The 15,053-nt window shown below is 48.3% G+C and overlaps 2 protein-coding genes and 1 non-coding gene across 3 annotated transcripts; 1 reads left to right on the forward strand and 2 right to left on the reverse strand.

Moving 5' to 3' along the window:
* Window positions 1-1,854: 1,854 nt before the first annotated feature.
* On the reverse strand, window positions 1,855-1,926 carry TRNAM-CAU. The gene has a single exon. It is a non-coding gene; the product is annotated as a tRNA-Met (tRNA).
* Window positions 1,927-2,180: 254 nt separating this feature from the next.
* Window positions 2,181-12,536, forward strand: ILF2 (interleukin enhancer binding factor 2). The gene is made up of 14 exons (XM_008058009.1): window positions 2,181-2,286; window positions 2,915-2,974; window positions 3,253-3,295; window positions 4,791-4,895; window positions 5,681-5,758; window positions 6,109-6,211; window positions 7,435-7,500; window positions 8,119-8,235; window positions 9,686-9,764; window positions 10,327-10,414; window positions 10,949-11,010; window positions 11,096-11,210; window positions 11,423-11,513; window positions 12,015-12,536. The coding sequence occupies exons 1-14, from the start codon at window positions 2,282-2,284 to the stop codon at window positions 12,173-12,175; spliced, it is 1,173 nt and encodes a 390-aa protein (XP_008056200.1). The 5' UTR covers window positions 2,181-2,281; the 3' UTR covers window positions 12,176-12,536.
* A 181-nt stretch (window positions 12,537-12,717) lies between these two features.
* On the reverse strand, window positions 12,718-15,044 carry SNAPIN (SNAP associated protein). The gene is made up of 4 exons (XM_008058010.1): window positions 14,839-15,044; window positions 14,557-14,603; window positions 13,880-13,998; window positions 12,718-13,339 (listed from the first exon to the last, which is right to left on the reverse strand). Exons 1-4 carry the CDS (start codon window positions 14,979-14,981, stop codon window positions 13,238-13,240), a joined length of 411 nt encoding a protein of 136 aa, XP_008056201.1. The 5' UTR covers window positions 14,982-15,044; the 3' UTR covers window positions 12,718-13,237.
* Between the last annotated feature and the right edge of the window lie 9 nt (window positions 15,045-15,053).

The raw sequence follows: 15,053 nt of genomic DNA on the forward strand, positions 1-15,053 counted from the left end.
AGCCCAGCAGGTCGAGGCTGTGATGGCCGGGAGCGGCCACTGCACTCCAGTCTGGGCGACAGAGTGAGACTCCAACTCAAAAAAACAAAAAAGCATTGCTGCTATGTGTGATTTAAAATATATATAGGATTAAATTCTGTACACATATACATCTACCCCTACCCACGAGAAATGAATACATCTGACCACAAGGATTCTAGTAGAAGAATGTTATGGAAGCTTTATTCATAATGGCCTCAAACTGGTAACAAGCCAGACATGTTAGCTTGCCTCCCAGCAAGTTGGAGGTCCTGAATTCATCGACAAAATAATGGATAAAAAGAACAGATTGCTAATAAATGCAAAAACATGGAGGAATCTTGAAGTATGTCAAGCAAAAGAAGCCAGACACCCCTCCCCAAGTGTATGTACAGTATGAGTCAGTTTATGTGAAGTTCGAAAACAGACAAAACTAATCTATGGTAATATAAATCAGAATAGTAATTGCCTTTAGGGGCAGGGCAAAGGTGTTTGAGCGGGCTTTCTGGGGTGATAAAATGTTCTTTCATTTAATCTGGGTGGTGGTTACATGGACGGAATACATTTATATTTAAGATCTGTGCATTCTGCTGTAGTAAATTATACATCAATAAAGTACTTCAACAATCGCACAACAATACGGTATAATTTTGGAGGGAGTAATGGAGGTAAATGGAATTAAGTTATTTCTGCATTTTTCACGAGGAGAGTAAAAATTAGACTAAGTCAAGGATGCATGTTGTAATTTTTAGGGTAACCACTAAAAGAGCGGACAAAAGCCGGGCTCGGAGGCTCAGCCTGTAATCCCGCGAAGCTGAGGTGAGTGGATTGCCTGAGCCCGCGGGTTCGAGACCCGCCTCGGCAATTTGGCGAGACCTCGTCTCTACAATACATGAGAAACTAGCCGGGCGTGGTAGCGCGCGCCTGTAGTTCCAGGTACGCGGAAGGATCGCGGGGCCCAGCAGGTCGGGGCTGCGGAGGCCGGGATCGGCCACTGCCCTCCAGTCTGGGCGACAGAGTGAGGCTCCAACTCAAAAAAAAAATTAAATAAATAAATGCAGATCCTACAGTAGTACGTGTGTGTGTCTGCCTGGTGACGGTGCAGGGGTTAAGGCTAAAAACCCCCCGAGTTTGTAGGGAAGAAAAGAGAACTGGAGGGAGATGACGCCAGGGACAGGTCAGCTTCTCCCCTCGTCACCTCCCTCGCTCCCTTTTTCTGAGTTCTCTTCCCAACGACTGTCTCAACTTCCCTCCTCTTCTCTCAGCAACCTGAATTTTTCCAAACGGATTCAATCAATACTCCCTTATCTGGAACCTGTCTTCTGCCTTTAGTTTCTAGACGTGTGGCACCTATTGCTGCCTGGAATCCCGCCTTTCTCCCCTCAACTTCACCGGCCCCGTAGCAAAGAAGACTGCTAATGGTTGTATTTTTTTTTTTGAGTTGGAGTCTCACTCGGCCGCCCAGGCGGGAGTGCAGTGGCCGCTCCCGCCCACCGCAGCCTCGACCTGCCGGGCTCCGGCGATGCTTCCGCCTCAGCCTTCCGAGTACCTGGAACTACAGGCGCGCGCTACCACGCCCGGCTAACTTGTGATTTATCGTAGAGATGAGAGCTCGCCAAATTGCCCAGGCGGGTCTCGAACCCGCGGGCTCAAGCAATTCACTCACTTCGGCCTCCCAAAGCGCGGGATTACAGGCAGGCTGCGCCACCGAGCCCGGCTTTATGGTTGTATTTTTGTGGGAGGAAAAATTGGCAAGACATTTACATCTATCGAAGACATAAATTACACAGATTTACTTTGAAAGGGAGGGGGGAGAGAGAAAAAGCAAAACACCGATAGCAGAGGATGGTTTCGATCCATCGACCTCTGGGTTATGGGCCCAGCACGCTTCCGCTGCGCCACTCTGCTACCTAGTGTGCGTACTTCTCTTGGGTCTCTCTTAATTGTTTAGTGGGTTCTCTGCATGTTCACCCCCACCTCCCCCCGGGCATTTTTGTCCAGCGCCACCTAACGCCTGACTAGAAAATCGCCTTTACTGCCAAACCTGTTCTTACTGGCTGGTTCCTGACACAGTAGGCGTTTTCTATTGGCTCAGAAGCCCCGCTTGCCTAAGTAAACCAATAGGTATACGCGGCGGGGCAAGGCGGGAACCAATTGCGCCAGGTTTTGTTGGGACACGCCGGCAAGACGCCTTTTCGGTTGTCTGCTGCTCAGAGGGAAGGAGCGGTTGGTGCGGCCTCCATTGTTCGGGGTTGAAGGCGCCATGAGGTAAGGGGGTGGAGGTGGTTGAAAGGCTTTAGGTGTTCGACCGAAATCTCTGGGGAGGTGAGCCGAAGGAAGTCGGAGGACCTACAGGGCGGACGCGTCTGGAGGCTAGCCAGAAAGGGAGAACTGGCCTGGGAGAAGGGGGAGACGGAGGCCGGCAGAGGCGGGGAGACTTGGGTCCGGGATGGGGGCGGATCCCGGGAGGGGGCGGGCTCCACACCTTCGTCTCTGAGGGGCTGAGGGATGCTTTCAGGTCCTAGGAGGAGGCCGTCCCCCCAGCTAGACTGAGAAGGCTGGAACGTGCCGCCCTTACCCCTCAGTGCCAAGTGCCTGACCGAGGCTGTTCCCGATAAGTGTACCACGTTAGGGAATAAACGAGCGCTTTAGCCTTCTTAAGTATGATGACTGTAGGGGCTCCGTGTCCGAGCCCCATCATTAATTGCTGTGGGCTTGTGCTGAACTTATCCAGGCCGAGGGGGTCACGGATACCTTTTGGGAATGGGGAGAAGTGTACGTGGGAGTGGGGTCTCTGGGGAAGTTCGGAGCGGTGGAGGTAGCCATCATGAAGTGGCGTGGCTGGCATGGCGGATAGACCTTCAGTGAGGTCCAAGTAAAATCTGTGCCTTTCTAGGGGTGACAGAGGCCGTGGTCGTGGTGGGCGTTTTGGCTCCAGAGGAGGCCCAGGAGGAGGGTGAGTACCCGTGTTTACAGTCTCTGCACTTGTTCGTTTCCATTTGTCATCTAAGCAGGAGTTTGGCGTGGACTGATGTCACTTGCTTTTGTGAGAGCCAGCTGTGGTCTTTTCCCATTCTTCTGCTAGATGAGTTTGACCCCACTGTGCCAAGACTAATCCCCCCTCAGACGGTATCCTTCATTGTCATGACAGACACCTTTTCAAAACTGCTGGTGTGTTATATACATCTCACTTGACTTCTGTTTGAATAATGTGGACTGTTTTTCTTGTTTTAGGTTCAGGCCCTTTGTGCCACATATCCCATTTGATTTCTATTTGGTGAGTACCTTGAGTTAATGACACACATTTTCTGGCCACTGTAGAAATGGAGCCCAGCATCTCCCTGTTAATGTAGTCACATGATGGTTGAAGTAGGAAAAGGGCTTTTGAGTAGAGTCGGGGCTTTGAGGCAACCATGTGTTGTTGCTTTACGCACAAGAACAATGTGAGAGGATGGGGAAGATAATCACTTGGCTACTGTTGGCAGCAACATGATTGTAATTGTTCTGAACAGTTAATTGTATCTCTGGTTTATCTGTTAATGACTGTGAGAGATTAAATTACAGCTGTTCCTTCCAGCCTGTGTCATTGTTTGAACATCTATTTTTTTGTTTTTGAGTTGGAGTCTCACTCTGTCACCCAGACTGGAGTGCAGTGTCCGCTCCCGGCCACCACAGCCTTGACCTGCTGGGCTCCGGCGATCCTTCTGCCTCAGCCTTCCAAGTAGCTGGAACTACAGGCGCGCACTACCACGCCTGGCTCATTTTTTTTTTTTTTTTTAATTGTAGAGATATTAGGTCTTGCCAACTTGCCCAGGTGGGTTTCGAACCCGTGGGCTCAGTCAATCCGCTCACCTCAGCCTCCCAAAGGTGCGGGATTACAGACTGAGCCACTGAACCCGGCTCTTTTTTTTAAAGTTGGAGTCTCACTCTTGTCGCCCAGGCTGGAGTGCAGTGGCATGCTCATGGCCACCGCAGCCTCCACCTGCTAGACTTAGGCGATCCTTCTGCCTCAGCCTTCCAAGTAGCTGGAACTACAGATGCATGCTACCACACCCATCTAGTTTTTTTTGATTTGTTGTAGAGATGAGGTCTCACCAAGTTGCCCAGGCTGGTCTCAAATCCATGGGCTCAGGGAATCCTCTCACCTCGGCCTCCCAAAGTGTTGGTATTACAGGCTGAGCCACTGTGCCAGTCTATGTGAACATCTTAAGGAATAAAAACAAGTGTTGGCCGGGCACAGAGGCTCACACCTATAATCACAGCACTTTGTGAGGCTGAGGTGGGAGGATTACCTGAGCCCATGGATTTGAGACCAGCCTGCGCAACTTGGTGAGACCTCATCTCTACGATAAATCAAAAAATTAGATGGACGTGGTGGTGCATACCTGTAGTTCTGGCTACTTGTCAGTCTCACTCTGTCGCCCAGGCTAGAGTGCAGTGTCACGCTCACGGCCACCGCAGCCTTGACCTGCTGGGCTCAGGTGATCCTTCTGCCTCAGCCTTCCAAGTAGCTGGAACTATAGGCATGCACTACCACTCCTGGTTAATTTTTTGATTTATGGTAGAGATGAGGTCTCATCAAGTTGCCCAGGCTGGTCTCAAACACCTGGGCTCAGGCAGTCCTCTTGCCTTGGTCTCCCAAAATTCTGGGATTACAGGTGAGTAAAATGTAAAATTTTCTATTTGCAATTTTTTTTTATAGTAACAAAAAAAAAAACTCTCCTGCATATTATTTTCAGTAAATAGCATGTTGTTGCCTATTTCTGGTTTAGTGTGAGATGGCCTTCCCCCGAGTCAAGCCAGCACCTGATGAGACTTCCTTCAGTGAGGCCTTGCTGAAGAGGAATCAGGACCTGGCTCCTAATTCTGCTGAACAGGTATGTTATTTTGGTTGCTTTCCTGAGATTTCTCAAAGATAGTTGGAAAGTGAATAACTATTGGTGAAGTTAAGAATAGTGTTGCCCCTGGGCCTGGTGGCTCACACCTGTAATTCCAGCACTTTGGGAGGCTGCAGCGAGAGGATTGCACCTTGGCAAGACCTTGTCTCTAAAAAAAAAAAAAGGCTGGGCTCAGTAGCTCAGCCTGTAATCCCAGCACTTTGGGAGGCCGAGGTGAGTGGATTGCCTGAGCCCACGGGTTCGAGACCTGCCTCAGCAACTTGATGAGACCTCATCTCTACAATAAAAATTAGCCAGGCGTGGTAGCGCACGCCTGTAATTCCAGCTACTTGGAAGGCTGAAGTGGAAGGATTGCTGGAGCCCAGCAGGTCGAGGCTGCGGTGGCCAGGAACAGCCATTGGAGTCCAGTCTGGGTGACACAGTGAGACTCCAGCTCAAAAAAAAAAAAAAAAAAAGAATAGTGTTATCAGAGCCTAAAATCCAGAGGGTTTGTTTTTATTTCCCATTGTGGATAGAGAGCCAAGCGAACACGTAAACAGATCACATATGCATTCTTATTTTTTCTTAGGGAATCTGTTCCTATGGAATTAAGAAGTTGTTCTCTTCTGATATATTTAAGGCCATAAGGGTTGAAGTGTTTTCAAAGCCCTGTGTCGGTATTGAGTCAGTTTGTATGGAAGAGATTGGGGGAAAATAACTCAAACTCTAAGAAGCTGCTTGTAATTTTTCATCTTAGGGTATTTTTGTTTCATGCTGTTTTTCAGGCTTCTATCCTTTCTCTGGTGACAAAAATAAACAATGTGATTGACAATCTGATTGTAGCTCCGGGAACATTTGAAGTGGTGAGTTTTTGATTACTCAGACCTGGGAAAGGGCAGTCTTGATATAGAGTGGAAGTTTTCATGGCTCTTGTCTCTTAAATTTTTAGTTGTTTATTATCCAAATTCAAGCCTAAAATAAGGAAGTACAGTGGAATTGCTTTATAGTGCTGATCCTGGAAACAATACTTGTATGTATTGTGAACAGTTAAGGCACGATGTGTCAGGCTTTTATGTGGTGGTTTTGGGGATAGGATTTCTCCTCTGTTACTTCCAAGTCTCGGTAATAAGAAGCCGTGTTGTAACAGTTGTGAGAAAACCTAGGCGTCTTTTTTCTTCTAATTTTCTTTTTTCTGTAATCGCTCTTCTTACAGCAAATTGAAGAAGTCCGACAGGTAGGATCATATAAAAAGGGAACAATGACTACAGGACACAATGTAGCTGACCTGGTGGTAATACTAAAGATTCTGCCAACACGTGAGTGTGCCTCTTTCTAGCCATGGGAGCAGAATGTAGCAGTTGGGTTTGGGGCTTAGGGATCTTTAAAGCCCACATTTCTTGTAAGAAAGATGTTTGCAAGACAGATGGAAAATTATTTTTTTAATGTGTGTTGAGGTGATAAGAGACAAACTCTGGTGTGTGCCTCTGAAAGAATCTATGGCAGGTTACTCTAGGGCTGTATTTCTCAACTGGAGGTAATTTTGCCCCTCAATCACCTCCCTCCAGGACATTTGGTAGTATTTGGAGACATTTTTGGTTGTTACAGCTAAGGCAGGTACTCAAAGGGTAGAGAGAAGAGACCAGAGGTGCTACTAACATATTCTACAATGCACAGAACAGACCCTCTCCCCACCATGCCAAACAGAATTATCCAGCCCAAGATGTCATTAGTATCACTGACCTGAAAAACGCCTGCTGTAGAAAAAGGATGTACGTATAGGAAGTTTCCTGAGCCTTCTAGTTCTTCTGCCCAGACCATAGCCCCTTTGTAAAAGTGTTTATTCTATTTCTTACCCTTGCTCCAGCCTTGGACATGGGGCAGAAATGATAGTGCACAGTATCTTAGAGGTGTATAGAAAGTCTGCATAGGCCGGGCTCGGTGGCTCAACCTGTAATCCTGCACTTTGGGAGGCCGAGGTGAGTGGATTGCCTGAACCCGTGGGTTCGAGACCCGCCTGGGCAACTTGGCGAGATCTCATCTCTACAATAAATCAAAAATTAGCCGGGCGTGGTAGCGTGCGCCTGTAGTTCCAGCTACTTGGAAGGCTGAGGTGGAAGGATCACCGGAGCCCAACAGGTTGAGGCTGCGGTGGCCGGGAGCGGCCACTGCACTCCAGCCTGGGCGACAGAGTGAGACTCCAACTCAAAAAAAAAAAAGGAAGTCTGCATAAATAGTCTGGGTGCAGTGACTCAAGCCTGTAATCCCAGCACTTTGGGAGGTGGAGGTGAGAGGACTGCCTGAGCTCAGGGGTTTGAGACCAGCCTGGGCAACTTGGTGAGACCTCATCTCTACAAAAAATAAAAAAAATTAGCCGGGTGTGGTAGTACACACCTGTGGTTCCAGCTACTTGGAAGGCTGGAGTGGCTGTGAGTGCGCCTCTGCACTCCAGCCTGGGTGACAGAGTGAGACTCTGACTTAAAAAAAAAAAGTCTGTGTGAACAGATTATGATGACATTCATGATCTTTTCTCTCAATCTAGTGGAAGCTGTTGCTGCTCTGGGGAACAAAGTTGTGGAAAGTCTAAGAGCACAGGATCCTTCTGAAGGTTCGTGTTGGTTGCTGAGTATATACTTAGTGGCCATAGGAGCCAGAGCCTATCAGTATAAATGCACTTCCAGCAATCAGGTCAGGCTAGATGGAAGAGTAAAATACAGTTTTATGTTGTGGAAGCTTCAGCAGGGGCCTCAGGTGTTCTGAATCCATTTGGTCTCCTTTCTAAAGCCCTGTATACTCAATCTTCACTGGACTCATTTTGTTTTTTAAAAACCCACCTAAGCCGGGCTTGGTGGTTCAGCCTGTAATCCCAGCGCTTTGGAAGGCTGAGGTGAGTGGATTGCCTGAGCCCGCAGGTTCAAGACCTGCCTGGGCAATTTGGTGAAACCTCATCTCTGCAATAAATCAAAAATTAGCTGGGCGTGGTAGCGCACGCCTGTAGTTCTGACTGCTTGGAAGGCTGAGGCAGAAGGATCGCTTGAGCCCAGCAGGTCGAAGCTGCGGTGCCAGGATCATGCCACTGCACTTCAGTCTGGGTGACAGAGTGAGACTCCAACTCAAAAAAAAAACAAAACCCGCTTGTTCCCCCCACCCCTATCCTGGATTATTTAACCTTGGTCATCTAATGGAAATGTGAGAGTTACAGCTTTTGATTATTCTGTTCTTTCAGTTTTGACCATGCTGACCAATGAAACTGGCTTTGAAATCAGTTCTTCTGATGCTACAGTGAAGATTCTTATTACAACAGTGCCACCCAATCTCCGAAAACTGGACCCAGAGCTTCATTGTAAGTCTTTTTTTTTCCATTGCTGAGAAATTTGGGGGAAATTCAAAGCATGGTATTGCTGATATTCCTCGTGAAGCTTTCTGGGAATTGAAGGACCTAAGTTAACCCCGAGCTTTGCTTTCTCCTTCTGTAATTTCCAAATAGTTTTACTAGCCTGCTAGTGAAATTTTTAGACAAGAAGACCAGAAAGCAGCTGGAGGACTTAAAAAGGGACTGAGAAAATACTTATGGAGTGGGATAGGCTTTTGGAGAAAACCATGGTTCTTGCATGCTTCCAGATTTGGTTTGGGGAGTAGTGATTTTGGAGAAATGACTTGCTGATCCGAGGATGGTTTAAAGAATTAGTAAGTTTTCTTGCCCTCTTTTCAAGCTTTTGGACTAGCAGTGTGACAGAATTTCTTACTTAATAATAAGTATGTGAGCAGGGCTCGGTGGCTCAGCCTGTAATCCTGTGACTTTGGGAGGCTGAGATGAGTGAATTGCCTGGGCCCGCGGGTTCGAGACCCGCCTGGGCAGCGAGACCTCATCTCTACAATAAATCAAAAAATCAGCCGGGCATGGTAGCGCATGCCTGTAATTCCGGCTACTCGGAAGGCTGAGGCGGAAGGATTGCCGGAGCTCAGACGGCGAGGCTGTGGTGGCCGGAAGCGGCCACAGCACTCCAGTCTGGGCGACTGAGACTCCAACTCAAAAAAAAATTTTTTTAAAAAGATAATAATAATAAGTATGTGGCTAATGCCTGTAATCCCAGCACTTTGGGAGGCAGAGGCAAGAGGATTGCCTTAGCCCATGGGTTTGAGACCAGCCTGGGCTACATGGTGAGATCTCTTCTCTACAATAAATCAAAAAATATGCTGGGCATGGTGGCTCGTGCCTTTTGTTCCAGCTACTTGGAAGGTTGAGGTGGAAAAATCTCCTGAGCCCAGCATGTTGACGCTGTGGTGGCCGTGAGCATGCCACTTGCACTCCAACTTGGGTGACAGTGAGATTCCAACTAAAAAAAAAAAATTGTGCTCAGGCACAGTGGCTCATGCCTATAATCCCAGCACTTTGGGAGGTGGAGATGAGAGGACTGCCTGAGCCCACTCCAACTCAAAAAAAAAAAAAAAAAAAGGATCAGCTGGGCTCCGTGGCTCAGCCTGTAATCCCACACCTTTGGGAGGCTGAGGTGAGTGGATTGCCTGAGCCTGCAGGTTCGAGACCCGCCTGGGCAACTTGACGAGACCTCATCTCTACAATAAATCAAAAAATTAGCTGGGCATGGTAGTGCACGCCTGTACTTCCGGCTACTTGGAAGGCTGAGGTAGAAGGATCGCCAGAGCCCAGCAGGTAGAGGCTGCGGTGACCGGGAGCATGCCACTGCACTCCAGTCTGGGCGACAGAGTGAGACTCCAACTCAAAAAAAAAAAAAAATCATGTTTCATATTGGTCTGTCTTGGTTATTTTCTAGTGGATATCAAGGTGTTGCAGAGTGCCTTAGCAGCTATCCGACATGCCCGCTGGTTTGAGGAAAATGCTTCTCAGTCCACGTGAGTCCCTCCCTGAGCATTTGGATTAAGATAACCTAATTTCAGTGAATAGCAGGATATCCCCATACTTTCTCTGACAAAACTGTTCTGACTGTGATCTTCTGTCTGGATTTTGATTTTTACCTTAAGTAAGCAAACAAGATTAAGAGAAAGCAAGCAGGGCTCGGTGGCTCAGCCTGTAATCCCACGCCTTGGGGAGGCTGAGGTGAGTGGATTGTCTGAGCCCACGGGTTCGAGACCCGCCTGGGCAGCGAGACCTCATCTCTACAGTAAATCCAAAAACCAGCCAGGCGTGGTAGCGCATGCCTGTAATTCTGGCTACTTAGAAGGCTGAGGCGGAAGGATCGCTGGAGCCCAGCAGGCGAGGCTGCGGTGACCGGGAGCAGCTCCTGCACTCCAGTCTGGGCAACCAAGTGAGACTCCAACTCAAAAAAAAAAAAAAAAAAGAGAAAGCAGAGAACATGTAATTCTAGAAGTAATATCATCAGCTTCAGCCCTACCTTAGATGCGGATATGTGTGAGCTTAATTACTTTTAATCTTTTGAGATACTCTTTCTTTCAGAGTTAAAGTTCTCATCAGACTGTTAAAGGACTTGAGGATTCGTTTTCCTGGCTTTGAGCCCCTCACACCCTGGATCCTAGACCTACTTGTAAGTAAAGAAGGGCATCTTCTACTTGGTCATTCTGATTTAGTAGTAGTTACTCTAAAACCTACCAGAATCTGAAATTCGGTGAAGCTTAAATATTGGTACATAAGTAGCGTAATAAAGATTCAAAGTTAGCCGGGCTCGGTGGCTCAGCCTGTAATCCCGCGCTTTGGGAGGCTGAGGTGAGTGGATTGCCTGAGCCCGCGGGTTCGAGACCCGCCTGGGCAGCGAGACCTCATCTCTATAATAAATTAAAAAAATCAGCCGGACGTGGTAGCGCATGCCTGTAATTCCGGCTACTCGGAAGGCTGAGGCAGAAGGATCACCGGAGCCCAGCAGGTCGAGGCTGCGGTGGCCAGGAGCAGCCACTGCACTCCAGTCTGGATGACAGAGCGAGACTCCAACTCAAAAAAAAAAACTGACTCAAAAAAAGAAATTAAAAAATAAAGCTTTCCTCATGCCGGTTTAAAGTTTACTTATTTGAAAACATAATTGCCACTGTAGTGACACCTACTAGGGTTATTTATTATTTTCCAGGGTCATTATGCTGTGATGAACAACCCCACCAGGCAGCCTTTGGCCCTAAACGTTGCATACAGGTACAGCACGTCAGCATGTTTCTTTTTGTTTAGAGTTGGTTGTAAGCTGGTGGGTGCCTTCTTTTAATGCCTTCCTGTGTTTCAGACGTTGCTTGCAGATTCTGGCTGCAGGACTTTTTCTGCCAGGTTCAGTGGGTATCACTGACCCTTGTGAGAGTGGCAACTTCAGAGTACACACAGTCATGACCCTAGAACAGCAGGTATTGGCACAACTATGAAGTTATCTATTCTACCCCACTGTCAAATACTCCTGCTCAGAAGGCAAAGGGAATGAGGTCTTTAGGGATCAGAGATTTAGGGATTGTCAAAGATTTTGGTCCTGAGATTAAAAATTGTCTCCGTCTCTTATTTTCACAAGGATGATTCACTTTGATTCTCCATGCTAACTCATCCTTACTTTGCTCTCCTTCAGGACATGGTCTGCTACACAGCTCAGACTTTGGTCCGAATCCTTTCACATGGTGGCTTTAGGAAGATCCTTGGCCAGGAGGGTGATGCCAGCTGTGAGTGACCACTTTGTGTGGGTCAGGGGTTTATCGTTGTACTCTGGTCTACATAGGAACTGTATACGTACTACTCGTGTCTTACAACATGTGCATACGTGTTTTTGGTACCCCCTGTATTTCCACTGTGTAAGTCATCTTGTATGCTGGGATCTTGTCTAAAATCACCTTTTCCTTTCTTTCTTTTTTTTTTTTTTTTTTTTTGAGTTGGAGTTTCACTCTGTCGCCCAGACTGGAGTGCAGTGGCCGCTCCCAGCCACCACAGCCTTGACCCGCTGGGCTCCGGCGACTCTTCCGCCTCAGCTTTCCAAGTAGCTGGAACTACAGGCACACGCTACCATGCCCGGCTAATTTTTTTATTTATTGTAGAGATGAGGTCTTGCCAAGTTGCCCAGGCGGGTCTCAAACCCGCAGGCTCAGGCAATCCACTCACCTCAGCCTCCCAAGTGCTGGGATTACAGGCTGAGCCACCGAGCCCGGCTTCCTTTTTCTTTCTTTCAGATCTTGCTTCTGAAATATCTACCTGGGATGGAGTGATAGTGACACCTTCAGAAAAGGCTTATGAGAAGCCACCAGAGAAAAAGGAAGGAGAGGAAGAGGAGGAGAATACAGAAGAGCCACCTCAGGGAGAGGAAGAGGAAAGCATGGAAACTCAGGAGTGAGCCTCCCTTCACTCCCTTTCCTACTGAGGATGAAGACTGGAGCCTAAGCTAGCTGCTACTGGGCTTGATATGACGGCAGGCATTTCCATGGAAGAGGGAAGACAGCAAGAAGGAAAATCAACCCTATGGAAGAAAGTGTCCTTCCACTGAGTTTGGATATTGGCTTAGCAACCAGATGTCTCCCATTTATGGCCTATGTCGCCCATCTATAATGAAGCAGGATACCAACATTTCTTAATATTCTAGAATCCCCAACTTCTGAAAACCCCTCTCTCAACTAGTACTTTGTTGTTGAAATGTTGTGAACTGTGTGTGGCAATTTTTTTTCCTAAGAAAAATGATTAAAGTACTTGCTAGTAGGCTCCTGGTCTTTTTGTTTGTTTTAGTATGTGGCAACTTTTGCTTCCTTTTGCTTTATATACTCTTCATTGGAAATGATACTTGAGTCTTTTAAATATAAACGCTAAGATCATAGTTTGAAGCTGTATTTGAATTAAAGCACAGATTCCTGGAACCTTTCCATGTACCAGAGTAAACTCGAATACTGTTAAAGTATTTATTGAATTAAATGGTTCTAGCAACACTGCTACTGTATTCAAGCCAGTGCAATTAGAAAAAAAGGTCGACAGAGTTCCTTCACCTGGACTTTGCCTGCCTTCTCCTCCAAGTCCTCAGTGTAAACAGAAAAACGAGGTCACAGGTAGAGGATATGCTGCCCAGGCCCACATAACCAGGCACATAATGAAGCCCACTCTGGTTAATGAGGCCTGAAAAAGGCAGGCCTCAAGTATGTAGCTTTTCAAAAAACAGACCTTATTTGTGGAAGGAAGCGAGAGCCATAATTAATGCAAGTCCTTTTGGAACCTCAGTCTGGCTGTGTGTAGTTTTCTTGGGGCCCCTACATAAATGGATAAGACTAAGTGCCTCAAATAACAGGACTGCCATTCTAATATTCAAAAGTGCAGGGATTGTCTCCTGGAATCTTTGCATGTCTGTTGAAACCAGGCAGCTGGGGACCAGTACTTGTGCTACTCTGAGACCATGGGCTCATCTTCTGTCCTGTTATTTGCTTGGGGAACCAGAGGGATAAACTCCTGAATCCAGCATTGCTCTCCTGCGGGCTGTTTCCTTGGCAACACTGTGGTTTAGCCGCCTCAGCCGCTCCTACAAGACAAGGAAAATTTGGAATATAATAACTTGTGAAAGGCTTTAAAGTTTAAGTCAACTAGGTTGCTGAAAAATGTCAGTCTTGGTCCACCTTAAAGTCAGTCTTCTAAAGTATAAATAATGTAAATGGTCGGACTCCGTGGCTGGCTCAGCCTGTAATCCCACACCTTTGGGAGGCTGAGGTGAGTGGATTGCCCAAGTCCGTGGGTTCGAGACCCGCCTGGGCAACTTGGCGAGACCTCATCTCTACAATAAATCAAAAAATCAGCCGGGCATGGTAGCGCATGCCTGTAATTCCGGCTACTCGGAAGGCTGAGGTGGAAGGATTGTCAGAGCCCAGCAGGTCGAGGCTGTGGTGGCCGGGAGCGGCCACTGCACTTCAGTCTGGGTGACAGAGTGAGACTCCAACTCAAAAAAAAAAATGTAAATGACAGCAACAGTTCTGAGAATGAGAACACTGAGTTTTCTTAAAATAGTTTTTCTGTGTTGAGGACTTATAAGCAAAAGGAATCGCTGATGATAGAAAAATTATTTTACCTGAGCATTCTGTAGAATATTATTGACCAAGACAACGCGTCGCCGGGCATTAAGTAGCTTCTTGACATAGGGGTCGAGATCCAGGGCCACCTTCTGATCCTCGTTGATCCGGCACAGTTCTGGGGATGAAAGTAAGGTGCCACTAACATCCAATGGCTTATCTCTCGTTCTCAGCCAAGGTAGGCTGGTAGTGGGATGGAAGACAGTCTTGCACCCACATGGGCCACAGCCACTAAAGATTTAAGGCACAGCCGGGCACGGTGGCTCAAGCCCGTAATTCCAGCACTTTGGGAGGCCGAGGTAAGAGGACTGAGTCCAGGGGTTCAAGACCAGCCTGGGAAACTTGGTAAGACCTCATCACTACAATAAACCAAAATATTAGCCAGGGGTGGTGGCGTGTGCCTGTAGTGCCAGTTACTTGGAAGTCTGAGGCAGAAGGGTCGCCTGAGCCCAGCAGGTCGAGGCTGCGGTAGCTGTGGGCGTGACACTGCACTCCAGTCTGGGTGACAGAGTGAGACTCCTCAAAAAAAAAAAGAATTAAGTTATCCCTGAAAGGAATACTTTGGCAGCCCTGATATCAAGGAAGCGAGTGACAGAAACCCAACCCAGAAGCTGGCAAGACGCAAGGTCCTGAAAGCGAGCTGTCGGAGTCTGGGCACGCGGGGCTGGTCACTCACCTGTGGCCAGGTTGTCAATCTGTTCCCGGAGCTCTACTTGGCTCTCTCTGCAAAAGGTGCAAGGCCTACGCGGTCAGGCGGTTTACGCAGCGCGGGAAGCTAATTCCCCCACGTGTCCCCCAGGTATGAGAAGCCAGCCCCCACGCAACCCCCACGGGCCGCAGCCCGCCGGCCCTCAAGTCAAGTTCCCTAATTTACTCTTCGTCCCCGCGAGAACCCTCCCTGGGCCCCGCCCCTAAGAAGCCAGTGTAGGAGGCCCCGCCCAACCTGCCCCTCGGGCACCTGACGGCGTGGACGTGAGAGTCGAGCTGCTGCACAGCGGGCCGCAGGAACTCCAGGAGCCCTTCGGCGAAGAGGTCGCGGCCTGTGGGCCCCGCCACCGGGGTCCCTGCGCCTGACACAGCGGCGGAACCTGCCCCTGCCATCGCGAACTGTCCCGATGCCGGAACCTGCCGCGAGGGCCGCCGGGAACCGGGGCCGCCGCAGCGGGCCGCGAG

This window comes from Carlito syrichta, unplaced genomic scaffold (assembly GCF_000164805.1).
Source record: "Carlito syrichta isolate Samal-C Ts95f unplaced genomic scaffold, Tarsius_syrichta-2.0.1 Scaffold303184, whole genome shotgun sequence".
NCBI classification, from domain to species: domain Eukaryota; kingdom Metazoa; phylum Chordata; class Mammalia; order Primates; family Tarsiidae; genus Carlito; species Carlito syrichta.

Bases quoted from the DNA above. Each gene is read 5' to 3' on its own strand.
- ILF2 (XM_008058009.1), top strand. The intron at 2,975-3,252 runs GTGAGTACCCGT...TTCTTGTTTTAG, and splicing joins AGAGGAGGCCCAGGAGGAGG to GTTCAGGCCCTTTGTGCCAC. The intron at 11,211-11,422 runs GTATTGGCACAA...GCTCTCCTTCAG, and splicing joins TCATGACCCTAGAACAGCAG to GACATGGTCTGCTACACAGC.
- SNAPIN (XM_008058010.1), bottom strand. From the start codon at position 14,981: ATGGCAGGGGCAGGTTCCGCCGCTGTGTCAGGCGCAGGGACCCCGGTG. The intron at 14,604-14,838 runs GTGCCCGAGGGG...CACCTTTTGCAG, and splicing joins TCTCACGTCCACGCCGTCAG to AGAGAGCCAAGTAGAGCTCC. The intron at 13,340-13,879 runs GTAAAATAATTT...CTTGTCTTGTAG, and splicing joins ATATTCTACAGAATGCTCAG to GAGCGGCTGAGGCGGCTAAA.